At 58.3% G+C, this 27381-nt stretch overlaps 2 protein-coding genes across 25 annotated transcripts; one reads left to right on the plus strand and one right to left on the minus strand.

The window, feature by feature from the left end:
• The first annotated feature begins 6893 nt into the window (after positions 1-6893).
• CCDC188 (coiled-coil domain containing 188) lies at positions 6894-11956 on the plus strand. 21 transcript variants are annotated; one of them, XM_060612910.3, is made up of 10 exons: positions 6894-7529; positions 7713-7820; positions 7920-8084; positions 8268-8324; positions 8433-8492; positions 8894-8951; positions 9198-9247; positions 9525-9723; positions 10155-10236; positions 11661-11956. In XM_060612910.3, the coding sequence occupies exons 1-10, from the start codon at positions 6996-6998 to the stop codon at positions 11746-11748; spliced, it is 1401 nt and encodes a 466-aa protein (XP_060468893.3). In that variant the 5' UTR covers positions 6894-6995; the 3' UTR covers positions 11749-11956. The 21 variants fall into 21 exon arrangements, with proteins under 21 accessions (XP_060468893.3, XP_060468885.3, XP_060468890.3 ...); XM_060612902.3 differs by lacking the exon at positions 9198-9247 and adding an exon at positions 8650-8714 and having other exon boundaries at positions 8813-8951; positions 9338-9723; positions 11661-11747; XM_060612907.3 differs by lacking the exon at positions 9198-9247 and adding an exon at positions 8650-8714 and having other exon boundaries at positions 9338-9723; positions 11661-11747.
• On the minus strand, positions 10238-26227 carry ZDHHC8 (zDHHC palmitoyltransferase 8). 4 transcript variants are annotated; one of them, XM_060612897.3, is made up of 11 exons: positions 25934-26225; positions 18864-18985; positions 18532-18689; positions 18272-18444; positions 17969-18071; positions 17429-17520; positions 17121-17262; positions 16791-16911; positions 16609-16718; positions 14256-15256; positions 10238-11233 (listed from the first exon to the last, which is right to left on the minus strand). In XM_060612897.3, the coding sequence occupies exons 1-11, from the start codon at positions 26035-26037 to the stop codon at positions 11008-11010; spliced, it is 2352 nt and encodes a 783-aa protein (XP_060468880.1). In that variant the 5' UTR covers positions 26038-26225; the 3' UTR covers positions 10238-11007. The 4 variants fall into 4 exon arrangements, with proteins under 4 accessions (XP_060468880.1, XP_060468882.1, XP_060468883.1 ...); XM_060612898.3 differs by lacking the exon at positions 10238-11233 and adding an exon at positions 11886-13123 and having other exon boundaries at positions 25934-26222; XM_060612899.3 differs by lacking the exon at positions 16609-16718 and having other exon boundaries at positions 16786-16911; positions 25934-26227.
• Between the last annotated feature and the right edge of the window lie 1154 nt (positions 26228-27381).

A 27381-nucleotide genomic window follows, 5' to 3' on the forward strand; every position in this document is an offset into this window, starting at 1 on the left:
TCGCCTTCTACCCCCAAGCCTCAGCTTTTGAAATGGGACCACCCTAGGTCCTCCCGTAGAACCCTCCCCTCCCAGTGCCCTCCCTGCCATTCACTGCACCCCATCCTAAGGCCCACCCCCAGTCTGTTCACTATCCAGCAAGGCTGGCCCCACAGGCAGGGAAGAGAGGGGAGGCACCTATCTTGCCTGCCCTTTGGCCCTGGGGGGGTGGTCACTCCCCAGGATGCCCTATCCCTCCCACAGCCACACCCAGTGGACCCATCCGTCCTCTTGCAGATGCAAGACCACCCTTGGAGCCTATGGGCCCCAGCCATAGACCACCCTCTGCTCCATGCTCAGAGCAAAAGAGAATTCACCCCTTCCCAGGCCCTGGAAGGGAAATGAGGGGGCAAGAGTGATCCGAGGCCCCAGGTAAGAGGGTAACTCCCAGTCTCGGGCTGCTCCAGGAAACTTGCAGGGCCTGAGGGACATACAGGCAGCTCTGAGTCCTGGAAAGGGAGAGTTTGGACCAGGACCCTGGATTAGGGGACACAGTGATGGGGCTTCTCCTAAGGGGCTGCACTGGCCCAGGTACCCCAAGTTCCATTTGCTCCAGGCCTGTTTCCCAGCTTTTGATATGAATGGGGCATTGAATGCTGAAGCCACCCCAGCTCCCAGCAGGAACACCCCAGCCCGACTCGGGGCAGGAAGGGCATGGTCTGCCACACCACCACTTCCTTAGCCACCCCCTGCTCACAGGCCCCAGGCTCCTTGAGGCCATTGGGCATGGTGGCAATTTGGGCAGGAAGCAGCTGCCATGGCAACTGGCGTCCAGGGAGGTGTGCTGCCAGGCAACAGGGGCCATGGCCTAGTGCTCCCTACAATGCCCTAGAGCCATGCTTTCCGCCCATGGACAGGAATTCCGGCCAGTACCAGGACCCAATACAGATTCACACCCACCCTCACATGGACATCCTGAAGCCCAGACTCACTGCAGAACCCCCCACACCCGAATCCTGGGAAATGCATGCATTAGCCTAACTGTCCCTATTCATGGGAATGTCATCACAACTATGGGTCCTAAGCACCCTCTCTCCCTCTGAGAGTAACCCCCCCCCCCAACTTGGGGTGTTGTCCAGCTCAGGGCCACATTGCAAGGACCAAGGGAGGGGGTGAGGATGGTTTCAGGGAGTTGGGTCTTCAGGGCTGGGCTCTGAGCCTCCAGCAAGTGGGGGCACAACCTGGGTAAAGGTGAAACCTCAGGGAATGTGAGGTTTCCAGTTTGGGAAGGGAGGTGCCTCAAGGTCACAGGCAGTGGAGCGGGAGCCCCTGTGTCATCAGGGTGCTCTGAGCATCTTCTCAAACCCACTCAGGGATTACCACTGCCCTTGGGCCTAACAGCCTGGCCAGGGTGCCCACAGTGAGATATGAGGACCCCATCCAGTAGTTCTGTGTGACGGCCACTGTCACTGTGGGAATCACTGGTCTCCACAAGGACCTGTTCTCCCTCTCCCATTTCACATTCCTGAGCACCTGCTGGCACCTGGCAAGCTGAAAGACACTGAGGGCAAAATGCAGCACCCCCCTCGCCTGCCCTGTCCTCCCCACAGCAGCCACTCAGGACCTTTGCCTGGACTGCCCCATGGCTGCCTCACCCAGAGGTCCTCCAAGAAGGCTTCCTTGGCCCTAAACTTGAGTTGCCCTGCCCCCAGAAGGGTACTCTGAACCGAGCACATCCTGAGACCTGTGGGATTCCATAGAGGCATTACAGGATAGAGGCTCATTCTTGCCTCTGGTGGCTGAGCAGTTTGGGGGGCAGCTGATGCCTGAACTGGGCTCCAGGAGCACCTGCCCCAGGTCATCCCCAGCCAGAGCCTATGGTTACAGGCCGCACAGATGTACCCCGCCCCCTAGAAACACAGAGAGGCCTCCTGGGGCCAGGGCCACGTGTCCAGCCCGACACGACCTATGAACTGTGCACACTGCCTCCTCAGTCACTGAGCCACCCCGCAGTGGTCCCTGCAGTACACCTGCCCCACATGGAAAAAGGACAGCAGAAACACATCTGCAGATGAGGGATTTTGACAAACTTCTTCAGATAGGAAGTGAGGGCTGGCTTAGTGGAATAGCCTGGGTGGGAATAAGCAGGAAAACAGCACTTGCTAGAGGATAGCTTGGGTGACCATCCAACACTGTGGTGAGGCAAACGGTGCTCTATTAATCACGATGGCAGGACCGCAGGTGATCCAGGAACTCCCCACATCGTCCCCTATTCCGGGCCACAGAACTGCAGCAGGTAGACTGCTCAGAGGTGGGAGGACCTCCTTTCAGGGACCTGACATTAGGATGCTCCAGCAGTTCCTAAAGTTAATGGGGAGAGAATAATGCCAGTCAGCTCTTTCCTGCCTCACTTATACACAGGAGTAGAATAAAAAGGAAAGTCAGACATTTGGGGACAGTGTCTAATAGGAGTTCCCAAGACCAAAGAAGAAAAGAACCACAAAGAGAATAAAAAAATGCAGGAAGCAAAAAGTTCCCCTCACCTCTAAACCTACTATATCCCTAAAACAGAACAGGATGTTCTGGAAAAAGAATAAGGGGCATTCAAAGAACAATAACGATATCTTGGAAATTTAAAACACAATTGTTGATGTTCAAAAGCCCAGCAGCCATGCTCCTAGCAGCACTGAGGACCTTGAGGCCTTCCTCAAATTCCCATGGGAAAGCACCCTCTGAGCTCATTCTCTCCTCAGCCTGACACCCAAAAGGCCCGAGGTCAGAGTAAGGTGCTTTGGGACCTGCGAGTTGTCTCATTATCTATTCCCATGCGATTGGCCACTTCAAAACTTAGTGGCTAAAATAATCACAACGTAACCTGGGGCTTGGAGACCTGGCTCACCTCTCAGAGCAGTTCTTTGAGGGTCATCCTGGGCTAGTCAACCCACCTTTGGGCCCCACTGGGGACAGGCTGTAATGACAGAAACCTTTATCCCCCTTACCTCTCATCTGACAACAAGGCCATGCCTTCCCAGTGGCAGAGGGTCCTCAGGGCAGCAAAAGAGGCCCAACACACAAGCCCAAATGATGTACAAGTTTAGCCCAAAATCCAGGTGAATAGAGGAACCCTGTTTCCCTCTCTCTCTCTCTTTTTTTTTTTAAATAATTTATGGTCAAGTTAGCTAACCTATAGTGTATACAGTGTGCCCTTGGCTTCTGGAGTAGATTCCCACAATTCATCACTTACGTACAACACCCAATGCTCATCCCAACAAGTGCTCTTCTCAATGCCCATCTCCCATTTTCCCCACCCACATCAACCCTCAGTTTGTTCTCTGTATTTAAGAGCCTCTTATGGTTTACCTCCTTCTCTGTTTGTAACTTATTTTTCCTTCCCTTCCCCTAAGGTCTTCTGGTAAGTTTCTCAAATTCCACATATGAGTGAAAACATATAATATCTTTTTCTGAATGGCTTATTTCACTTCATAATACCCTCCAGTTCCATCCACATTGCTGCAATTGGCAAGATTTCATTCTTTTTTCATCACCAAGTAGTATTCCATTGCGTGTATATATATATATATATATATATATATATATATATATATATATACACATACCACAAGATGTGGTATACCACATCTTCTTTATCCATTCATTAGTTGATGGACATTTGGGTTCTTTCCATGATTTGGCAATTGTTGAAAGCACTGCTATAAACATTGGGGTACATGTACCGCTATGAATCAGCACTCCTGTATCCTTTGGATAAATTCCTAATAGTGCTATTGGTGGGTCATAGGGTAGTTTTATTTTAATTTTTTGAGGACCCTCCACACTGTTTTCCTGAGTAGCTGTACCAGTTTGCACTTCCATCAAGAGTGCAAGAGGGTAGGAACGTTGTCTCGATGTGAGGAGGGCAAAGTACAAGGAGAGGGACAAGGGCAAGGAGAGAATGGATTTGTGGCCATTTCTACCACTCAAGGACTTAAGTTTTGCCTGATCCACCTTTCTGACGATGTTACTTGAGGATGGGCTTCCACAGAACAAGGGAAGACACTGAGAAAGAGGAAGGCATGGAATCAGGACTTCCAGGAGCAGTGGGGAAGGCTGTGGTAAGACAGGCCACATAACGCTCTGCTAGAAAGAAGGGAGGAGCAGCAAACCTGGGGCCTGAATCTGGCCCTAGCATTGGATGTGTGATCTGCAGCCATTAAAAAGATTTCTGTTACATAGGGGCACCTGGGTGGCTCAGTCAGGTAAGTATCCAACTCCAGCTGAGGTCATGATCTTGCGATCCGTGAGTTCAAGCCCCACATCAGGTTCTGTGCTAGAGCCTGCTTTGGATTCTGTGTGTGTGTGTGTGTGTCTCTCTCTCTCTGCCCCTCCCCTGACTTGAGACTCGAACTTCTCTCTCTCTCTCTCTCTCTCTCAAAAAAATTATAATAAACATTAAAAAAATTTTTTAAAAGATCTCTGTCACAGAACTACAATGAATAATCCTAAATTTGCATGGAACCACAAAAGACCCCAAATAACCAAAAAATTCTTGAAAAAGAACACGACTGGAGGTATCACACTCTCAGATCTCAGGATTTATTACAAAGCTGTACTAATGGAAACAGTATGGTACAGGCACAAAAACAGACACATAGATCAATGGAACAGAATAGAAAACCCGGAAATAAACCCATTATTATATGATCATTTAATCTTGGACAAAGCAGGAAAGAATATCCAATGGAAAAAAGACAGTCTTTTCAACAAATGGTGTTGGGAAAACTGGACGGCAACACGCAGAAGAATGAAACTGGACCACTTTCTTATGCTATACATAAAAACAAATTCAAAATGGATGAAAGACCTAAATATGAGACAGGAAACCATCAAAATCCTAGAAGAGAGCAGTAATTTTTTTTTAATTACAGGCAGTAATTATTCTCTGACATCAGCCATAGCAGCATTTTTCTAGATATGTCTCCTGAGGCAAGAGAAACAAAAGCAAAAACAAACTATTAGGACTTCATTGAAAGAAAAAGCCTCTGCACAACAAAGGATATGGTCAACAAAACTAAAAGACAGCCTCCTGAATGGGAGAAGATACTTGTAAATGACATATCCAATAAAGGGTTACCATCCAAAATATATAAAGAACTTATAAAACTCAACACCCAAAAAATAAATAATCCACTTTAAAAATGGGCAGAAGTAGGGGTACCTGGGTGGCTCAGTCGGTTGAGCGTCCGACTTCGGCTCAGGTCATGATCTCACAGCTCGTGAGTTCGAGCCCCGCGTCGGGCTCTGTGCTGACAGCTCAGAGCCTGGAGCCTGCTTCGGATTCTGTGTCTCCCTCCCTTTCTGCCCCTAACCCACTCGCATTCTATCTCTGTCACTCTCAAAAATAAATAAAGATTAAAAAAACTTTTTTTAATGGGCAGAAGTCATGAACAGACATTTCTCCAAAGAAGACATCCAGATGGCCAACAGACACATGAAAAGATGCTCAACATCATGCATCCTCTGGGAAATACAAAGCAAAACCACAATGATATATCACCTCACACCTGTCAGAATGGCTAAAATCAACAACAGAGGAAACAACAAGTGCCGGCAAGGATGTGGAGAGAAAGGAACCTTCGTGCACTGTCGGTAGGAATGCAAACTGGTGCAGCCACTCTGGAAAACAGTGTGGAGATTCCTCAAAAAATTGAAAATAGAACCACCATATTATCCAGTAATTCCACTACTGGGTATTTACCCAAAGAATACAAAAATGCCAATTCGAAAAGATACATAGATATATCTACCCCCAATGTTTACAGCAGCATCATCAATAATAGCCAAACTACAGAAGCAGCCCAAGTGTCCATCAATAGGTGAATGGGTAAAGAAGATGTGGTATATATATACAATGAAATATTACTCATCCATTAAAAAAAAAAAAGGAGTGAAATCTTCCCATTTGCAACAGCAGGGATGGATATAGAGGATATAACCCTCAGTAAAATAAGTCCGTCAAAGACAAATGTCGTATGATTTCACCCATACATGGAATTTATGAAACAAAACAAAGAAAAAAAGAGAGAAACCAAGAAACAGACTCTTAACTATAGAAAAGAGACATGGTTGCCAGAGAGGAGGTGGGGGGGCAGGGAATGGGAAAATAGGTGATGGGGATTAAGGAGGCACTGGTTGTGATGAGCACTGGGTGGTTATGGATGTGTTGAATAACCATATTTTACCCTGAAACTAATATAACACTGTATGCTGACTATACTCCAGTTAAAAATTTTTGAATAAAGTTCTCTGAGAGGTGGGGGAAGGCCTCTGAAATGCTGAAGAACAATCTTGAATCTGCTTCCATCACTTAACAGTGATGTGACCTTGGGCAAGTGACACAATGTTTTGTGCCTCAGTTTCCCCACCAATAAAGAGGATGATAATCATCCTTACAGAACCATTAAAGTAAATGTTTAATAAATGATTTTTTAAAAGTAAAATCCCAAAGATAGGTCAGGTAAAAAAGCCAGGTGGTGGGCTAACCTCTTCTGTGTGATGAGGAGGTAAAGGCACAGGGCGCTCAGCTGTGCAGAATGTGCAGCCAACCCCAGAAAGAGCTTCATGATCAGGCTTATGGGTGGTGGGGGGCGGGGGACTGAGGTGGGAGAGTCACACTGGACACCTTGTTTGGCGTTTGTTTTTGTTTTAACCTTGTGTCTGCATGATCTGTTTTATGTTTTCAGAAAATAGCTAAGGCTGGTGAGTGAGCTAGGGTGAAGAAGAGGCAGAGGGGGTGAGTGGAGGAGGGTACTTCAAAAACAGGGATGGGGTGGGAGGGGCCCCACCAGCCCTGGCTCTGGCCACCGCCCTGACCCATTGTGACCTCCCTGGATGTGCCCAGGCCTTTGTGACAGGCACCCTTGAGGAAGACCTGTGAGCCATGACACCTAGAGGGCCCTCAATAAGAGGGTGGCACGTCAGGCCAGGCTAGAGCCTGGACCTGGGGTTTAGAAGGGGTTATGGAGGGGCCAAAAACCCTGGGTCCCTGTGGCCACTCCCACCCCCAATGCCCCCAACCATCAGCTTCGAGCAGCCATGCAGGTTGCCTGGATCCACCCTGCCAGGGGTTTGTAAGATGGCCCTGCCTGGTACCTCTCAGCTCCACTCTCTCAATAGAGTCGGCCAGACCTTTCCCACCTCCGGGGGTAGGAGGCGGGGGGCCCAGGGTAGGGGCTGAGGTACCTGGGAGCTTTATGGCAAATGAAGAGGGAGAGATGCAGCAACAGAGACCGAGAGACCCAACGGGGACAAAACGAGGGCAAGAGGAGGCAAGGCTGGGGTGGAGCTGGCCCCTGCACTCAGGACGAGAGCAAGGGGCCTCCAGGCCAGGGGGATCCCCCAGCTCAGGGCCCAGACCCGGCCCTTGCCCACCCCTGCCAACAGGGGCAGGAACCCCGGCTTCACCCAAGGCAGCCCCCTCCCAGCTCCAGAACGTGCCCCTGGGTCCTGCAGAGCAGTCCTTCTTCCAGCTGGAGCAGGAAAACCAGAATCTGGTAAGTGAAGAGCCCACCGAGGCTGTGGGGCCAGCCCAGGCTCAGAGCCCATCTGTGCAATGGGTTTGAAGCTGTTCACAGAGCCGCAGCTTCTGCCCCAGCTTCTGCCCCAGCCCCCGCTCAGTCCCCTGCCCAAGAAGTGGCTATGACAAGCACTCCCATCTTTCTGCCTCCCATCCTCAGAAAAGACAGAACCAGGATCTGCGAGAGCAGCTGGGGGCCCTCCTGGGGCCAGGGCAGCAGTTTCTGCCCCTATGCCCGGAGCACTCGAGCTGCACGGCCCTGGCCTGGGTAAGTGCATGGCAGACATCTGGCCCCAGCTGGACAGAGGGCAGCTGTCAGGAATGACCCAGTGACTCCATGTACCATACCCCTGCTCTGGCTCTCAAGCAGTCCGTGACCACAGATGCTGCCCATGGCCTTGGGGCTGACCCAAGGGCTCTTCCACAGACCCCTGAGCAGACCAGTGCCCAGCCCCTGGAGGACGGGGCACCCTTGCAGCTGCTGCGGCAGGAGCTGTGCCGGGGGGAAGAGTCCTTCGTGCAGCAGTCTCAGGTGGGTCCCTGGGAACTGGGCTGAGGGGGCAGGGTCCTTCATGCAGCAGTCTTAGGTGGGTCTCCAGGAGTTGGGCCAGAGGTGGGGGGCAGGGGTTCTTTATGCAGCAGTCCTAAGTGGCTAGAGGAAGAAAGAACTGACACTGCTGGCCTTGCCTGTGCCCACATGGTGACCATCCTCCAGAATGAACTGCAGCAGATCCGACTGTCCTTTGAGAGGAAGAAGATGGCCATTACCGAGGTGCCTGCCTGGCTGGGATGGGACAGCTGCTGGGGGACCCACCTGGTGGGACACATCCATGGGTCTTGTTCCTTGGAGCATGTGACCCAGCCTCCCCTCTCCCACCAGGTATGGGATGGCGTGGCCGAGGTACATATGGCCCTGAACAACCAGGCCACTGGGCTCCTGGTAGGTACTCAAAGGGTGACACCTGGAGAATGAAGGGAACAGGGACTAGGCAAAGTGTGCAGGGGCAGGGGAGCTTTGAGAAACAGGGGAATATAGCAGAATAGTCAGGGTTAAAGGACCTGTCTTACTTCCTTTGCCTCCCCCCGCCCCCCGCCAGAACCTTAAGAAGGACATCCGGGGAGTACTAGACCAGATGGAGGACATTCAGCTGGAGATTCTAGGGTGATGTGCAGGGTCAGGGGTCTGGGGCCCTGGCTGAACTGGGAAAGGGGCTGGTGTTCTGACCAGGATGGGTGGATCAACCCCTGACCCCTCCCCAGTTCCACTACACCAGACCGAGAGGTGCTGCAGGCTGGGGTGGGGGACGTACATGGCCCTGACTATACAGCCCCCGTCCCCAGGGAGCGTGCCCAGTGCCGCACCCAGGCCAGGAAGGAGCAGCAGATGGCATGCATAGCGGTAAGCCCCCCACCCCACACCCTTTCCCAGTCTGACCTCACCCTGGAGGCCCCTCTCAGGGAGGAGATGCAGGCTACAATGGAGGAGGCCCCAGGGAGGGAGCCACACCAGGAGCCAAATGACCCTGAGACATGGCTGCAGGTGCCTGTCCTGGGCACTGGTGGGGTAGTGGGGAGAAGGTAAGAACTCGCAGCACAGGGACCCCTGCCATTGGGGGCAAGCTCTGACCCAGCCCCTCCCCTGCAGAAGGCAAGGCCTCAGCTGGGATGTTCCGAGGGCCTCAAAAGCCAGCTCTGGTAGGTGGCTATGTGAGTGCATTGGTAGAGCCCAGTCCCCTGGGACCATCCCCATGGGCACCCCCGCCCCCTGACCGCCGCCGCCCGCAGGCTGCTGGCCCTGAGGCTGCTGCTGGGCACCCTGCTGGCCTGTACCGCCGCCTACGTGTACGTGGTGGACCCCGCGCCCTTCGAGGGGCTGGTGCCTCCCCTGCTGAGCCGCGCCGCTGTCTGGAAGCTCCGGGCCCTGCTGGGCCCATTCCTGCACCTGGAGGTGGACGACTTCCTGCCCTTCTAGGCCGGAGGCCCAGCGGCCCCAGCGAGGAGGAGGCCAGGCGGCCGGCGCGGCCCCGGGTGCCCAGCGGCCGCGCCGGCCCCTGCCCACGGCACTGCCACACGCCATCCCCACCAGGAGCTGCGGAGAAGGGTGGAGGCGGGGTCTGTCCTGAGGGCTGGGCCTGCGGCTGGACATACAGTGGTGACACACACGGCAGCGCGTGAGCTTGTTTCCATGGAAACAGGGGAGAGGGGCAGGAGGTTTTGCAGCCTTCTGAGGGCAATCTCACAGTGGGGATTCCTCAGAGTGGTGCCCCTGCCTCAGTGCCCACACCCCATCTGTCCACTGGTCATCAGCGCCTCCACAGGAAGCCCCCAGCCCACCCCTGGCCACCAGGGAGGGCTCTGAGCAGAGGGTGTAGCAGGAGGGTCTCCACTGAAAGTGAGGATGAGGATCCTCAGGCCTCATCCCTGGGGCTGGGCCCAATCAGTAGACCTCAGGGATGAGGTTCTCAGTCCTGAATCTGCTGACCCACTGACTTCACACCCCTCATGTAACCCTCTGTCCTTATCTAGCCGACCACCCCACCCTCCCCACACTTGACCGGCCATCACCCTCCCACCTCCCACTCCTGTCCCCTCCCTGACCCAGGGTCCCTGTCCAGCCCAGCCTCCTGGCACTGCCCCAAGGCTCGGAGGACAGGGGGACCACGTTGGTGGACAGAGCCATGGAGGTAAACACCAAAAATTTTATTTAGGGCATTAAATGGGGTTGGGGGAAATACCTTTTAGGACAATAGAGAGTAACTTTGTGGCTTGCTCATCCCCAAGTGGGAGAATTAGAGGCACCGCCCAGGCAGGAAAAGGGCTGGCCAGAGCTCTGCCCTGCCCCTGGGGGCGTCCAGGCCCTGGCTGGCTGGCAGGGACTGTAGGGCTGTGGGCAGCCAGGCCGTCTGAGGTCCCCCAGGTGCCACATCTCGGAGTGAAAGAGTGAAGACTGCTGGGTGGGGTCAGGCAGAGCTGTCACCAGGAACACACTGGGCTGGCAGGATCTCCTCCCCGCCCAGGCAGGGCCTGGATGACTCACCAGGCTGGCGGCTCCAAGAGGTTAAGGCATCTGTTCATGTGCTGGGTGTGGGGAGGGGGGAGTGCAGTGACCTGCAGGGGCAACCTGAGACCCCCACCCCAGCCCAACCCACAGAGGCCTGGGCTCCCTGGGGAGGAAGTGGCATCTAAAGTGCTTGGTCAGGCAGGGAGATCGGGGTGATTAGTGCAACACCCCGGGAAGGCCATGCTGGTCCCAGCAGCTCCAGGGCCCCTGCCTGGGGTGTTGGACCCCCTACAGCAGGTGGGGACTTCCTGAGGTGGGTGGGCACAGGGTCACAAGCCCCAGTGGGCTGGGAGTCAGTCAAGGTGCGGCTGGTGGAGAAGGGACCCCCAGCCCACAGCCCAGGGTCTGTGGCAGCCTGGCTTCCTGGGCTGTCCTCTCGGGGCCCCGGAGCTGCCTACTTGGTGTCCCGCTCAGGCCCCGAGAGACCGGGGAAAAGGCTGGAGGCGGCTGAGTGCAGGCGGCACATAGCCCCTCGGGGAGGCGCCCTGGCGGCCGGGCTCCAGGGTGCCCGCAGTGGCGGGCGGTCCTCAGGGAGGCCAAGGTGGCATAGGTGCAGGCCGGGGGGCACCCTGGGCTGGCCACGCCGGCCCCATCCACGGCTGCAGGTGCCGATCCGCCCCCTGTGGGCCGCAGCGTCCCATGAGAGAGAAGCAGAAAGGTGGAGGTCAGCATGGGGCACAGCTGCCCAGTGCAGGGTCCGAGGCCCAGCTAGCCTCCCATGTTGGGCCAGCCCGTGCCCCAGACCCCAAGTCTTTGACCTGGCTGTCTCAGTCCTAAAAAGCTGTGAATTCCCAATTCCCCCACCCCCAACATTTGGCAGTGGGAGGTGGGGGAGTAGGGGAGGCACTCAGGTTGCCAGGAGGGTGAGTTCTAGTAAATGTAGCTACAGGATGCACCACTGGCACCCACAGGGCCCTCAGCTAGCAGGTGGCCCCCAAAGCACCCTCTACTTCCCTTACTCCATCTCCCCCAAAAGCCGCTGGGTTCCCAGGGGGCCCTAGGGTGGCTGCAACCCCAACCTTTCTCTAAATGGCCTGTTACTACCAGGGATGACGCAGACCCATGGGAGCCTCATACCTGGCAGCCAAAGACCCATCGGCCAGCCCCCACCTTCCAGGCTTCCAACTCAGCTTAAGTCAGTGGAAACACCCACGAGGAATGACCACACCTTTGGCCAACACCTCTCCCAGAGCCTGACCCACTCTGCCCCCTGCCCCTGGAGCCCCCGCATTGCAGCAACAGCCCTGGCCTTGCTGAAGGAAAGGATCAAAATGACTCTTTTTCTTTTTTTAATAAAATTATAGATATATAGATGTAGATATAAAAACATAAAACAGACACAACGCAAGCGGACGCTGCCGTGTGCTTACTCTCGGGTCCCTGGCGCCAGGCAAAACTCTGACCCCCTCCCCGATGTGCTTCCCACAAGGACGCCGAGGCTCCAGTAGGGCCCAGACTTTGCATGCCATGGGGTGGGGAATCTCCAGTTTGGCAGGGAGGGGACTCCTGGTCTCATGGGCACCTTGTAGCAGCGTCCGGCCCGTGCCTGCTCCCACCTGCCCCCAGTCGCCTCCCACAAGAGCATAAAGCAGAGGTTAAGGCTTCAATGAAAGCGAGTTTCCCGGCAGTGGGAGCAGCGGGGGCCCGAGCGTTAACACATGGGACGTGGCATGGCAGCGCAGCGCACAGACACGGGGACGCACCCACCAGCTGGGTGAGACAGGACACACGGAGCCGAGACCCCACCCACAGCTGGCTGTCTGTCTGTCCATCGTCCACCTGTCTGTCAGAACCCAGAGCAGTCCCAGAGCTGGGTGCCTGGAGGCCGGGGCTGGACTCCCCGAAGAAGAACTGGCCTTGCCAAGCTACAAGCTTCCAGCAGGTCCCTGAAAGGCAACGAGTTAGGAGCAGCCGGGCGGTGGGGCCTCGGTCCAGTACAGCCAGGGACCCAGGCCTCTCTGTCCATCTCTGGGCCACAGTGACCCGTCTGTAAGGGGAGTAGGTGGGGACCAGCCTGGGGACAACCTCAGGGGCATGGGTGCAGTCGGTGCAGATGCAGTCCGCACCACCTTGCCGCCCCCACCTGTGGGAACAGGGGTACCAACACACAGATCTTGCAGACTGGGGGCCCTCAGCCCAGCTGTGCCCTGGAGAGCAGATGGGTGGATGGACGGGCGGAGGAAGAGGGACAGGCTTGTGGAGGCGTGGTCTCTTCTGCTGACGTGTCCACACCAGGACTGGGCCTCCTCATCTCCCAGGGCAGAGAAGTCGGGAGGGGGGGCAGCTGCTGGGGGTCCTGGTCCCCGGGGCTCCACGGCGGATGGATGGCAGTCAGTCCTCACACTGAGATCTCGTACGTGGTCCCACCCACGCCGGACACCTTCTTAACGAGCGTGTGCCGGGCAGGGCTGGCGGAGGGCCCTGGGGGGCCAGCAGCAGGCCCCAAGCGGGCCAGGCCCGGGGACTGCCCGTTAAGCTTACTTGGGGGGGTCTTCAGCTGAGGGTGGTCCCTGCATCAAAACAAGCACACACACGCACACCCACAGTGAACACGGGATCACGGCATGACAGAGGCCAGCGGAGGCAACAGGACAGATGACGCAGACGTAGATAGAGCCCAGGGCAGCCCCTGCCTCTGAGCCCAGAAGGTCCCACCAGCAAATGGGTGGGGATGCAGGGCCTGCAGAGGGAGGGCTATTGCTGTCACAGGACAGACAGACAGATGTCAGAATGGCCATCACCCCCCTCCCAGGTCCCTTGGTCCCTCCCACTGGCACAGATCACAGAGTGCAGGGAGGCCAGGTGGACACTGGCCAAAACCCCAAGCCCTGCACTGTTCTAGCGCCCCAAGCTGGGGAGCCCAGGGGTGACTGTGGGACCCCTTCCCTACTACCTCCTAGGAAGATGAGGGGAGGTCTTTCTGCCCTCCAGCCTGCCTAGTATTGACCAATAGCATTTCTGATCTCACTGCCCAAACATCCACAAGGGTGGGAGCCACTCCCTCCTTTAGCTGCCACCCACTGGGACAGTTACACCCACAACAGGGACTTCCTCCCTGACTGAGCCTGTGCTCAATGTGGCAGGGGTGACACCTTGACGATCCCCATGCACCCACTGTGGGGCTCAGCACACACCATGTGTTCAGCTCATATACTTGGACCCGACCTGGCAAGGCAGCAAGCCTAACTTCCAATTATCCGTCTGCTAGGGACCTAGAACCAGCCTGCCCTGCTAGGCCTCGGTTTCCCCATCTCTGAGCAAAGGCCCTTACTTCCTGGGGCTATGTGCACCCAGGGCAGCATGTTCTGCCATGGGGTGATGTCCCCCAGATACAGCCTCCTGGACAGACACCATTTCCAGAGGAAGAAGCCCTGGGGTCCCTGCTACACTTGATCATGCCAGCTAGGGGAGAAGGTGTTCAAGATGCAAATCCTCCTGCCTCCCATCCTGGGACATGCCGGGGTGTCCTTAAAGCTGGGTGACCCCCATATAGGCTGGCCAGGAGCCTCCAAGGAGGGTGAGGCTCACCCCTGTAGGCAGCCATTGGCTTCCTGGACAACCCCCACGTGCTCAGCCAAGAGGCCCCACAGGCGGTTGGACACTTGATTGGTGCTGGGAAGCCCCCTGCCCCCTGGCACCCACCTCTGCATGGCCAGCGAGGGTGGCGACTCCGGGAGGTCCGTGTGGATGAAGGCGACAGCTTTGGGGCCTGCATAGGAGGGTGAGCGGGGTGTGCTGGGTGGGGAGGGTGGGCCCTGGCGCACCGGGGACCTGTGCGAGCCGCTGCCGGGCCGAGGCCCAGGGGCGTTGTTGTTGGCCAGGTCAGCCTGCAGGGAGGAGGAGGAGGTCCGCGGTGCCCGGCTCACGGCACTGGACAGCGAGGACAGTGAAGTCTGCAGCGCGGGGTTGCGGGCACCACCGAAGCCAGGCCCTGCCACCAGGTCATCTCTGGAGCCATAGCGCAGGGAAGGGCCCCGGGGGCCCTCGGACAGCACACTGGCCTGCTGCAGGCTGTAGGAACTGGGCGCATCATAGACGCCTGAGTCGCCAAAGAGCGAGTCGGCCTGAGAGCGCAGCAGCCGTTCCCGCTCCTCCCTGTCCTTGCGCTCCTGGATGGAGGCCATGATGGTCCTGGACAGGTTGTCATAGCGCACAGGCGAGGGCTCCCGTGGCCGGGGACCCAGCACCGGGCTAAAGCTACGGGGCGGGGGTCGTGGCGGGTCACCCACTGCCCCCGGGTGCAGGTAGGGCGAGCGGTAGCTGGCCATGCCAGCCGAGGGGTGGGCTGGGCACGTGTGGCCACTGGGAGATCCAGGGTTAAGCAGACTGTCATAGGACAAGCTGCCATTGCGGTTGGGCAGCGCGTGGGGGGCAAAGATGCTGCGGTGGGGTGTGGGGGGCCCACCCTCAGAGCGCAGAGGCTGCAGGGCCACGTGGTCCCCGCCCCGCCGGCTTGCTGCCTTGAGGCTCAGGGAGCGCAAGGCACCCGAAAAGGTATCAGCAGCACTGAGTGGCGGGGATGGCGGGTAGGCTGCGTGCAGGCCTCCGGGCGTGTAGTCGGGGAGGTCCAGGCTGGGCTCTGATGCAAAGTCCAGGCTGTGGATGCTGTCCTCCCCTAGTGTCAGGGAGTCAGGGCCCGGGACCTGCAAGGAGAGAGGGCACACCTCTACCACTGCCCAGCCACCATGTCCCACCCAGCCACCACGCGCTCTGTGTCCACACAGAAGCTACAATCCTGGTGACATCAAAAGTAGCCACACGTGCAACCAACAAGCTGTTCCTGGAAGCTCTCCATCCCCTGACTACCTCTTCCTTGCCCACCACAGAGGCAAGTGGGTACAGGGTAGACCAGAGCACCCAGATGCTGCCTCTCCAGAGAAGGCTTTGCACCCTGCTCCTGCTCTTACTTCCCTGGGGAAGAGGAGAGGGCTGTGGGAAACAGCCACAGGAGCTGGACCTTGAGGAGACACAATAACCACACAGTGGCCCAGAGCCCTCTGCTGGGCACCTCACAGCTGAGGATTGGAGTCTCTGCAGGGTAAGACCAGAGCTGGCTGCTACATCCACCCAGGGCAGTACCCTCAGAGCCCACCTGGGCAGGATCTCCTGGGGAGGGGCGGGGGGGCAGCCACAGCAATAGGGAGGAGGGGCCTCTTTGATTCTCCCGGAATCAAGGCATGCCGCAGCCGGATTGGGCTGGGGATGAGAGCCTGCATAACCTCAAAGCCGAGACAGGGTGTTGGTAGGGACAAATGTGGCCTTGGGGTACTTGGCCAACCAGCCAGAATCCTCATGGGATCGAGGACAATCCCAGGAAGGAGATGAGGCAGGTAAGGGTACCTAAAGCCTCCCATTCCCAAGGACACTCCTCCTGGGGCAGGGCTATGGCATGTTGGCCAGGGAAGCCCAGATGCCCTGCCCAGCCCAGAGGGTCCTGAGATGCAGGGTCAAACAGGCCAGGGGTCTTGAGGAAAGGGGAGTGGTCCAGGTATACTGGCCCAGTCACAGGCTAGCCTCTCAGCCAGCCATGAAGGAGGGTGGGCAGCCTGGGAATGTTCAGGGTTCTGGATCATTCCTCAAGCTGTCCAGGGCTGCCAACCGCTCCACAGTGATTGTAGAATACTTATACAACTCAGAAAAAATAAATGTGCTTTCTTAAACAATCTCAAATTCTTCTGAAGCCTTCCCGTGGGCCTTACAGAGTGACTAATGGTGGAATTTCAGGCATCCTGGCACATACTGCTCCTGGGGGCAGCCGCCTACCAGGCCAGTGGGCAATGCCAGCCAAGGAGAAGGGGCCAGCCAGGACTGCTTGTGCCAGGCCTTCCCTCATGCCTAGCAGGGATGCCCACAGGGTGAGGCCCTGCTGGTACCCACAAGGCTCTCTATGACCCTATGGCCCCAGGGGTGGGGCCTCTAGGAGTGGGACCTCTGGGGACAGGGTCTCCAGAAGGGGTAGAGCAGGATCTCCTGGGGCGGGGCCAGGCCTCCTCACCTGCTCACCAGGCCCGCAGAAGGGAGCCTTGGGACCCGAGGGAAAAGCAGGCCGGAACTTGTACATGGCAGGTGTCGGGGGGCTGGTCCTCTGCACCGACAGGGCGCTCTCTGGGGAGATGGACCGCGGTCAGGCTGGGGTCAGTCCATGTCCCTCCCTCTGTCTGGCCACCCCTACCTCACCAGCACTGCTTGGGCGTGGGGTCTGCAGGTCGCCTCCGAACGTGCCGGCCTCCACCTTGGGGGGCAGTGGCGGCCCCAGGTCCAGCGGCTTCTCATCCAGCCGGTCCAGACTGCCCTTGGACTGGGAGGGGGCGTGGTCAGTGGTAGGCAGGGCATGGGCCAGGGGTGGGGCATAATGGGGACTCCTCCCTGGGCCCTGAGCTCTAGACCATTCCCCAGAATCTACCCAATTCCTCCCCCTTCCACTTCTAGGTCCCCTCCAACATAGTTGCTTCCTGCCTTCAAGGGTCTGCCTTCACCCCATCCCCTACCTGACCCCAGGGCCCCCACCTTGCTGCGGCCCAGGCCAGCCTTCAGCCCGTTGTCACTAAGCTTGACCTTGAGTGGGGCAGCTCGCTCCAGGAGCTCAGGCCGAAGGAAGGGAGGCTTCAGGCGAGCAGCCAGCGGCAGCCGGGGAGGCTCCACCACGTACCTGCACCAGGGGCAAAGGGGTCAATGGCCAGGGTGACCTGGCCTGAACGCTCACCAAAGACAAGGCTGGCCACACCTGCCAAGGGCAAAAGTAGACCAGGCTGAGGGTCCGCACCTGCCCACCCCAAACCCTGCAGGGGTCCCTTGACACCCCGTTCAGGCCTCACCGGGGTGCCAGAGGGCTGCACAGCACGTGCTCCACATTCCCATAGCAGCCTCGGGTGAAGGGGTTCACTCCCCCACGGAACTTCCCCGTCACCTGTGGACATGGGACCCCTCAGCCAGCCTGGCCACCCAAGGTCCAGGCCAAGGTGGACCAGGGGACAGGCAGGGACAGCTGGGGTTCCTCAGATGTAGGCTGGGCAGGGTCAGCCCATGAGTGCCCCCCCCCCACCCATTTACCCCGAGTGTCCCTGCAGGAAGCTGTAGAATTTCTGGGCCCTGAGTTACTGCTAGTACAGTTGTCCACAGGTAGGAGTGAGCAGGGGGACAGGGCAGGTGAGGTCCCATACTCCATTCCCCCACCCAGAGTCTCCAGGGCCAGATCCTCCCCCTATAGAAGCTGCACAGTCCACCTCACTAGAGGGCTCCAGTAGCCCTTTCCCTGACACCACCCCTACATGGTCCTGGTGTAGTCCTGGCCCTCTTGGCCCATAGGGGACCCCCCCCATTCCCATCACTGCATGGCCCTCTCCTAAGGTCAGCACCTGCTCGTTGGTGGTACGCCCCCGAGTGACTAGCACCACATGGAAGCCAGTGAGGCCGATGACAGGGATGAAGAAGAGGCCAGCCACACACATGACGGCCATGCTGGCCCGTTAAGGCCAATGGCCATAGGCAAAAACATGGAGCAGGTGCCTGTGAACAAACTATTCCCACCACCACCCAACCAGGAGTGGCAACCCACCCCCTGGGGACTCCCAGGCAGTCCCCAACCCACCCCGAGCCTCAGTTTCCCCCGTGGAATGTGCCCCCAGCCCATACTGTCTTTGCGGTTAGGCCAAGGATACGTGATGGTAGTGTGGGCGGCTCCCAGTCCCTCAGCGTGGTTCAGCACATAGACCAGGCCAAAGGCGACGACACCCACCATGTGTGCACTGAGCGACAGCAGGAACAGGAAGAAGTAACGGTAATTGCGGCGCCCGATGCAGTTGTTGACCCAGGGGCAGTGGTGGTCAAAGTCCTGGGCAGGAGCAATGAGTCAGGGCACAAAGTGGGTGGGAGAGGAGAGACATGGAGATGGGGGCGGACAGGGTGGTGGGATGGTCACCTCTACGCAGTTGTCGCAGACGCTGCAGTGGGAACAGCGAGGTGGACGGTAGAAGTGGCAGGTTGCACACCACTTCATTCGGACCTGGATGCCCCGTACATCCACATTCTTGTACAGCGGGGCCCGGAAGTCATCCTCCTTATCCTCGTCCTCATCCGCTGTGAGCCAGAACCAGGGGAAGGTGGCAGGAAAGTGACTTCCTTGGCAGGAGAGCCCTTCCCGAATCTCTGCCAGCCCACACACCAGGACCCACCCCACCCCAGGCTCTTTCATGTCAGCCACTTACACTCTAGTGAAAGTGAGCAGATTATGTGCCCGGTACAGGGCCCTACCTCGGGGGAAGACGCCAGGGTCCATGAAGGTGGCCATGCTGAAGTTGGCCAGGACAAAGAGAAAGATGATGCCATTGTAGACGGGAACAGCTGGGGACACAGCTCGAGTCAACCATGGGCACCTGCATTGGACAGCAGGATAGAGGTGGGTCTGGGGGTGCTGAAGCTGGGTGGGGAGGGGAGGTGGCAGCAGATGAATTAGGCATGGCCACACATAGGAAGACTGGGCCACTGAGACCACCATCAGTGCTCAGCGTGGGAGTCAAGAAGGCCACTGCTGCCACATCCCTGCTGGGAGACGCCTGTACATCAGCCTGCTGCTCCTCTACTCAACCATTGGGGCTGAGCACCTTGTGCATGGTGTGCTGGCTCCCTCTATGCCAACACCAACTCCAGCATACTCCAGGTGGCTATTAGGAGCTCAACTCACAGTTGAAGAAACTGAGGCTCAGAGCAGCCCGTGGGCCGGAGGGGTGGCAGACTGGGGGGCGGGAGCCCAGGATGAGAAATGAGCCCACTCTGCCTGTGTACTATGATAGACAGAGGCCAGCCCCAGCCCTTACCCAGCCCTGTCCCCAAGCCCAGCAAGGCCCCTTCACCAGGGAAAATTCTGTCAGTAAATGCACGGTGGGTTGTCACCCCCGGTTTTCCCTGAGGGGTGCAGTCTCAGTGTCTGGGCCACTGGGCACATCCCCATCCAGGCAGCCCCTTCTTTTCCCTTCTTTTTAGTTTGTCACCTTACTATCCATATGGCAGTGCAGAATACCTGGAGACTCTAGAAAAGCACAATACCCCGCAACCACTCATCATCTCTTTCTACCCCTCAGCCCTTGGCTCCAAGGCTGCCCCCTCTTCCAGGAAGCCTTTCCAGACTCCTGGCACCCCATAAGGGTCACACACACCTCCCTGGTGGGTGTTTTGTCACAGAGAGTGTCCTCTTCAGCCCTCTTGGGACCTGATCAGAGACCCCTCCCTGGAGACAACCAGTACTTGGGCACATGGCCTGTGGTCCCCTGCCCTGACCCTGCAGCAGGGTCCCTGAGTCCATTCACTTGATTCCCATAAAGTTCCTCTGGCCTCAGGTTCCTGATCTCTCCCATGGCTCCTGGCTGCTTTGACAAGTGGGGGGCACCCACTTGGGAGTTGGGGGGGTTGTTCCCCTTCCCATAACTAGCCCCTCTGTGGAGTTGGGAGTGCCAGAGGAGATCCCCTACGGTAGCCCTAAGAGGACAGGGCATCGTGGCCTCCAGCAGGGTGAGCAGTACTCATGGCCTTACCCACCGCCCCAGCGCACACTGGCCACGCTGGCGCACCCACGCCTGTCTTGGCCAGGAGCCAGCCCTGCCACCCCAGCAACCACCTCCATGGTAGCAGAACTTCGCTATTTTTAGTGGAAAGCGAGAGGCTATTTAAAGATTCCACTTCCCACGGCAGCAGGCTCAGCGGGCCAGGAGCCGCAAGTTACCCCATCCTCTTCTCCAGGACCTGCTGTGGAGGTGGATGCACTCCCCGAGGACACAGGTCCCCTCTGCCGGGAGGGCTTTTCTCTACCACCCCCTGCCCAGGCAGCCCAGAGCACCCACCAGTAGACGCCTTCCACATTCCCCATCCCTGTGGGCTGAAGCCTGGCATACAGATGGTGCTGAATGTATGCTGTGGTCTCTGATCCAATCCCATTCAGCAAAGTGACAGTGGGCTCCTGAGGCATGGTCTGCTCAGCTAGGCGGGGTGGGGGCAGAAGCCAAAATGCCAGTGGGGATGGGCTCTCCAGGCAAGTGAGAGCTGCCCGCTTAAGAGAACCAGGTACTCCGAGGAGCCAGGGAGAGGTGCGGGACTGTGGGCCCCGCTCAGGTGGTACAAGCCAGCTCTCCATGATGCCTTCTGGGAAGGGCTAGCTATGCAATCTATACAAAATGAAAATGCGGGCGCCCTTGTTTAGAAAGTATCAAAGGGCTTCTGGGTGGCTCAGTCGGTCCAACTTCGGCTTGGGTCATGATCTCGTGTTTCGTGGGTTCGAGTCCCATGTCAGGCTCTTTGCTGACAGCTCCAAGCCTGAGCCCTCTTTAGATTCTGTGTCTCCCTCTCTCTCTGCCCCTCCCCCGCTTGCACTCTGTCTCTCCCTCTCTCTCAAAAGTAAATAAACATTAAAAAAAATTAAAAAGTATCAAGAATTTCAAGACACTGACAGCAAAATCATTAAGGGCAAGTGTGGGCTCTCATGCACCTGTGAGTCCCGTGGCATCAGTGGGGCCAGCCTGCTCTGGGAGAGGAAGGAGCTGAGAGGTCCTGAGGTGCTCCAGGGCCTGCAGATGTGCACACACAAGGTGGAGGTGGGTGGGCACTGAAGGTAAGAGGACACATAGGGGAGGCCAGAGCAAGGGCCCTGTCCATTACTGTTGTCCAGATTTTGCCAGTGGATACTACCTGCCCTGTGCAGTAGAACATGAAATCCACCCTTCCAGCTGTGGGGAGTGGGTGTTTTTCTGTTTTCTCTATTTTAGAGGCAAGGAATAGGTATAGGAGAGCTTGTCACATATCAAGGCCTTGGGGTAAACCTACGTCTGGGCTGGGATTCTAACCACCATGCAGGCAGGCAGGGACTGAACCCCATGGGCAACGCCCCAGCCACACTGACCAGAGTTTCCCGTGGCCCAGGTGGCCTGTCCTCCCTGAGCCTCAATGATCCCGCCAGGCTGCATGGGTGGCCCTGAATGAGATGTCTGGGGCTGGGGGGAGTGGACAGCACCTGCACAGCAATGGGCCCATGTTTGGGATCTGCACTGTGATGGGGCAACGTTTGCACTGAGGTGGTGGGCAGCCTCTGTTCACCGTGGGCGCCAACCCCCTGCATGCCTGGGCCACACATACCAGGGAGAGTGGGGTGGGGCCTCAGCTGGTGTTGGGCAGGCTTTTGGGGAGGTAGTGGGCAGGTTCTTGAACAGGGACCTGAGCCATTGGCCCCTCTGCCCACCATTGCCAAGCCCCCAGGCTTGACTCAGATGCAGGATCAGGCATTCCCCATGCATTCTTGTCCTCCCCATCCTCCCTCAGGGGGCCTTTGCCCCTAAGCCATGCCATAAGGAGGGTCCTAGCCTGGGTCATGCCTAAGGAATACATATCCTCATGAACATGCAGGGACACACGCACATACACATAAGCAATGCACACACAGATACACAATATGCTCCAAGACACACTTGTGTGAATACATGTCCGTACATGCACGCACACAGACGCATGTGCATACATAACCACATTCAAAAGGCACATGTATTCAAGCACACATCGACACGTATTGACACGCAAGACACACATGCATAAATATTTGCAAAGACAGGCCCGCTTGTGCACATGCTGGCACACGTGCAGAAACACACACATAGATGCAGACGTGCCCTTCCTCACACTGACCCCCTTCCCTATGCTTCCCATGGACCAGGCAAGTGCGAGGACATGTGAGGACATGAAAGCTCTGTGGGCAAGGCCTGGCAGGCAGAACTGCTCAGTCCACCTTGAATCTATCCTAGGCTCCAGGAGGGCCCCTCTGCCCACAAGTACAACACTCCATTCCCACCCAGGGGACTGTATACTCCGGGCAGAGGATGGCCACCCCTTGCTGGCTGCAGCCATACTCTGGGCCCAGGGTGGGCCCGAGTGGGGGATGGCCCAGCTCTGAAGCTAGAAGCCCTCCTCCCCATCCAGCCCCCGCCTCCTGAGTGTCAGGGCCACACGCCACCGCCATGGGCCCCACCCAGACTGAGGCCCCAAGTCTGCCTGGCCCAGCAGGGAGACACCACCCAGTGGGGGTGGGGGGTTCTGCAGGGACAGTATGCGCACCGCAGCTAAATGTGGAATGGAAAATTTTACCTCAGGAGTTTTCATTTAAATCGGGTTCTTCATTAACACTGTGTTTAAGAATAATGCTCACACACGGGAGCACCTGGGACCAGAGGGTTTGTGGCCACTCTGCCCTGGTCAGGCCAGGCAGGGCCTCTGTCCTTGTGCACCCATTCCAGTCCCTGCAGACATCTGAGCAGATGGGGAAACTGAGGTTCAGGAGGCCAAAGATACCCTAGGCCACAGGTAGTGAAGCCTGCCAAGGGGCTCATCTCAAGTTTCCTTCCTTCCCATGTGGACCCTGCCAGGAGCTCTGTCCACCTGGGCCTTCTGTCCTTTCTGGGCCTCTGAGGATGGGGAAGGCTCAGGCCCGTCCTGGGAACTAACTGCGACATCCCAGAAGTCAAACCTTTGGTCCTGGACAGACATAAGATGGCCTAGCCTGGCCCCAGGTGTTGGTAGTCTGAAAGCAGCTCCAGTTTTCTGATGTCTACAGGGTCCTCTGTCATTCTGCAGACTGGCTCTGGGAGGAGAAAGGGGCTGAGGTGGAGGCTCTCAGAAACGGCACCTCCCACCCCAGCACCTGACCCAACCTGGCACTGAGCCACAATGTGAAGGGTTTCTGGAGCCCAAGGGGACACGACTGTACCAGGAACCTAGGAAGGCTTCCTGGAGGAGAAATGCCTCTGGATACCTGCCCTTCAGTGTGATGCTCCCCATCCTCCAAGGGGGATGCCCCACCTCTGGTCATCCTATCCACACCCCAGCCTCTCCTGGGCAACATGTCTGAATATCCGGCTTGTCCCAGCCCCCTCAGTGAACTGGCCCGAGGAAGGGGTCCTCGGTCTTCTAGGCTCCTGGCTCCCCACCCTGTATGATGTCAGTGTAGACCTGCCTCAAAGGGGGCAACTCCTGTTTGCTGAACAGAGAGGGGGCCTGGGGCCACACAGCACCCAGTGAAGTTCAAGGGGGAGAGACAGAGAAGAACCCTGTGGGGGCCCCAAGGGCAGGGTGGGGAGGACACAGGAGTGGACTGCTCCTTTTTGAGCACATGTCTAAGTCTGCAGAAAGAGAGTGTAAGTGTGGGGGCTAGGGTGACCAGAGGCTTGTCCCAAGGAGGGGACCACTGGGAGCCCTGCTTGCCTGGAATCTGCATGCTGTGAGTGGTGTCACTAGGCCTGGTTTGCCTGGCAGAACCCCTCTCAGGAGCCCAGTTGTCTTGGAGGACTCCAGGGGAGCCAGGGGTGGGGGTGGGTTAGGGCCCCCAGTGGCCTTTTGGCCCGGAGAATGTGGCCTCAGAGGCTCAGGGGAGCCCGGTCCCAAGGGCAATCAAGCCTCCCTTGGCTAGATGGTCACTGAGCCTGGCCCCCAGCTAGTGACCTTTTACCCCCATCTTACCGCAGGGACACATGCCACCTTCTTTCAGGCAGAGTGGGTCACATACAAGGCAGGACACAGGAAAAGGCCTGCAGTGCCCTTGAGGGAAACCTGCACCTCGCTGGGCTGTTGTTCCTGAACCCTGAACCCAGAACCCCAGCTCTGAGAACAGAGGAAGGAAAAACTTGGCAGGGTCCAGGAGCATCAGCGCCCACATCTTGGGAGTCGAGTTCATAGGGCAGTCTTGTAGGGGCCCTCTGAAATCACGGGAAGGGCTCACAACAAACTCACTATAGTGGGGCTTAGGTGAGCCTAGGAGGAGATACAGGCGGGCTCTCTGGGGTAAGGTTGATTTCAATTTCTTTAAAGATTTATTTCCATGCATTTCACAAGTTCTTGAAAGAGAACACGTATTACTTTTAATGTTAGAGAGGAAAAACACTGAACTGCACTTTGGGAGTGAGAAACCAGGATCAGTAAGTGGAGGTCAGGCTACCAGGAAGCACACCTGAGGCCCTTCCAAGTCCCAGACACTGGCCCCGGGGCCAGGACGACTGGGCCCCACACCTCCAGAAGACCTTGCACCCACTGCCCACCTGCCCCTCTCCTCTCTGCCCCACAGCCAGCAGCATCTGAATAACAAGAACATGCCTGCTTGCCAAAGCCAGAAATAAGCCCGTCCACACAGGCCTTTTTTAAACACACTCTTGGCAGCCTGTGGTGCCCACCCAGTCCCGGCCTCCAGGTAGAGGGCTCCCGCACCTCCATGGGCACCCAGTGCAGACTCGCTATCCTCACAGCTGCTATCCGCACTCTTCCGCGCTCTTGCTAAGGCCAAGGGTGCCAAGCCAGCTCCTGCTCACTCCTGCTCTGGGCTCACACTCCAGGGCTGACCTGCTTCAGAACAGAGGCCTCACTGGCTACAGCCACTTGTCAGGCTTCAGGTTCCCAGGAAGGCTTGAGTGGTCATAGCTTTAGTTACCTGGGCTGTCTCGGCATGGGACCTGTGGAAGGGGGTGGTCCCAAATCTGTACGGCTAAAGCCTGGAACCCCCAACCCCTACTTGTACCTGGGGTGGGGGGTGCCCCACAACAATTGTGTTGTAAACAGGCTGATGTGTGAGCCAACCTGTCTCAGGTGAAGAAGCTATGGCTGCATGGGCCCAGGGCTCTGCCTACCTTCTGACTCAAGGGTCCCAGTGCCTGACATGACCGGTGTCCCTGGATGTGACCTGGTCTGGGCCCTCCTGCTTCGACCCTGAGCCTTCCTGAGAAGGTCAAGGGAGGGTGGAGGGCATTGCCAAGCCAGCATCAAGGGTGGCTTTGGGGCAGGCACGTGGCAGCCAGGCCAGGCCACACCTACGCAGGAACAACTTGGCTCTGGCACTGGGCTGGACACCCAAGAGCTGCCCTCAGCTCCTTGCTGGAGGCTGGTGGCTCTCTACAGCCCCTGTCCCCTCATGCAGCCTGTTGGGAGGGGAGGGCTGCAGCCACACCTTGGGCAGCCACAGCACACACTCCCCTATTCGGGCCCAGCTCCTCACACTCAGGGCCTGGCACACCCATGAGATGCCCACCAGCCACTAGTGTCCCCACACACAGAACTCACCTGTCCCTGGTGCCCCAGGATAGGTACACTCACTGTTTCTGTCTCAGCCCAGGCGGGGGGCTCACGTGCGCATAGCCCTGGTGCCAGCCCTGCCATGCCCAGCCCTCCCTGCCCCTGCCCCCCTGCCCTGCCCAGCCCGCGGGCCCTGTCCCCCCAGCCCTGCCAAGCTTCATCCCTTGTTGTACCGACCCCTGCCCCTTCTGGCCCGGCTGTGGTCGCCTGTGCCCCCGGTGACGCGGGGGACTCACGTGAACACGAAGAACAGGGTGCTGGAGCCGACCAGCAGCGCGGCGGCCGTGGCCACCGGGATGTACTTGGCGGGTTTGAGGCGCGTCCCGGGGCTGCGGGGCATCCTGGGCGCCGCGCCGCCGCATCCCTCCCCGGGGCCGGGCGGGCGGGGCCGGCCGGGGTCGGGCCGGGGTCGGGCCGGGGTCGGGCGGGGCGGGCTGGACGCGGCGCAGGACCCGCGGCGGCGGCGGCGGCGGCGGCGGCGGCGGCGGCGGCGGCGGCGGCGGCGGCGGCGGCGGCGGCGGCGGCGGAGGAAATCCCACCCCACGGGTAGCGGCGGCGGCGGCGCGCTGATGTCAGCGCGCCCCTTAAGGTGGACCGGGCGGGGAGGAAGGGGGGCCGCGGGACTGGGGCGGGGCCAGAGGCGGGGCCGGGGCGGGGCGGAGCTCGGACCCAAGGCAGACGCACCCGGCCCCCGCCCCGCCCCACGCCCTCCTCCCGGGGCGCTGCGTGCTGGAACCGCCCAGACTAGGGAGCCACCGAGCTCCATCGGCCCCGACTGTGCTGGCGTCCTGCGTGGCGTTCGGGACCTGGGCCTGGCGGCGCCGTTCCTCGCCTTGGTGCCCCAGCCAGGCGTGTGCCCGCGGCTCTGTGAAGCCACCCAGCCGTCGCACACCTGCAGTCCCTGCCCGCCGGGTGGACACCGCGGCAAACGCCAGGGCCCCTGTTCCCACTCCGCAGGCCCTGGCGCTGTGGCCTGTAGGTCGCCTCCTGTGCCTCTATTTGCAGACTTTTCCCTAAACACCTTGGAGCCTGTCCCTGGGATCAGGTTGATGTCCCTGCTATTCCCGGATAGGGCCAGACCCCTCTCACCTGGAGCCCCCCTAGCATTCAAGGGGGTGGAATATTTGTGACACTGTATGGGCACCTTCATTGTTTATCTCCTGTCCATCCCACAGCCCTCGGGCCCCTCGACTGAACTGTCCTGCTAGTGGGCAGGGTAAGGAGGGCAGGGGGCGCTGGTGCCTCAGGATCCTGGCCCAAGCTGCATGCTTGGGAATGTGTGCATGTGGGAGAGCTAGGGCCGGATGAGCCCCTCAGCCTCCCCAAAGCAGGGTGGAGTGCCCCTCGGGAAGCGCGGGGCACCCTGCCCCTGCCTGGGATAGGCCTGTGGGCAGGCCCACCTCCTGCAGGAAATCCCACCCGCCAGTGCCGCTGCCGCTTAAGGTGGACCTGCAAGCTTTGCAGTGCCTAGCTGCGGTATGGCTGGAGTGGGCTGAGCAGCCTGGCAGCAGTGCAGAACCTCTGGGAGGTTGGGACCTGGGGCAAGTTCTGAAGCCTCCACAGTGAGGACCAGCCAGTCTGTTCCCTCCTACACACTCCCAGAGCCCTCTGCCCAAAAACCAAGACCCACCAGCCGCCTCCCCAGGTGGGAATACAAGGCGGGGGGGTTGGCAGGGAGGGAATG

This window comes from Panthera onca, chromosome D3 (genome assembly GCF_046562875.1).
Source record: "Panthera onca isolate mPanOnc1 chromosome D3, mPanOnc1 haplotype 2, whole genome shotgun sequence".
NCBI lineage: Eukaryota > Metazoa > Chordata > Mammalia > Carnivora > Felidae > Panthera > Panthera onca.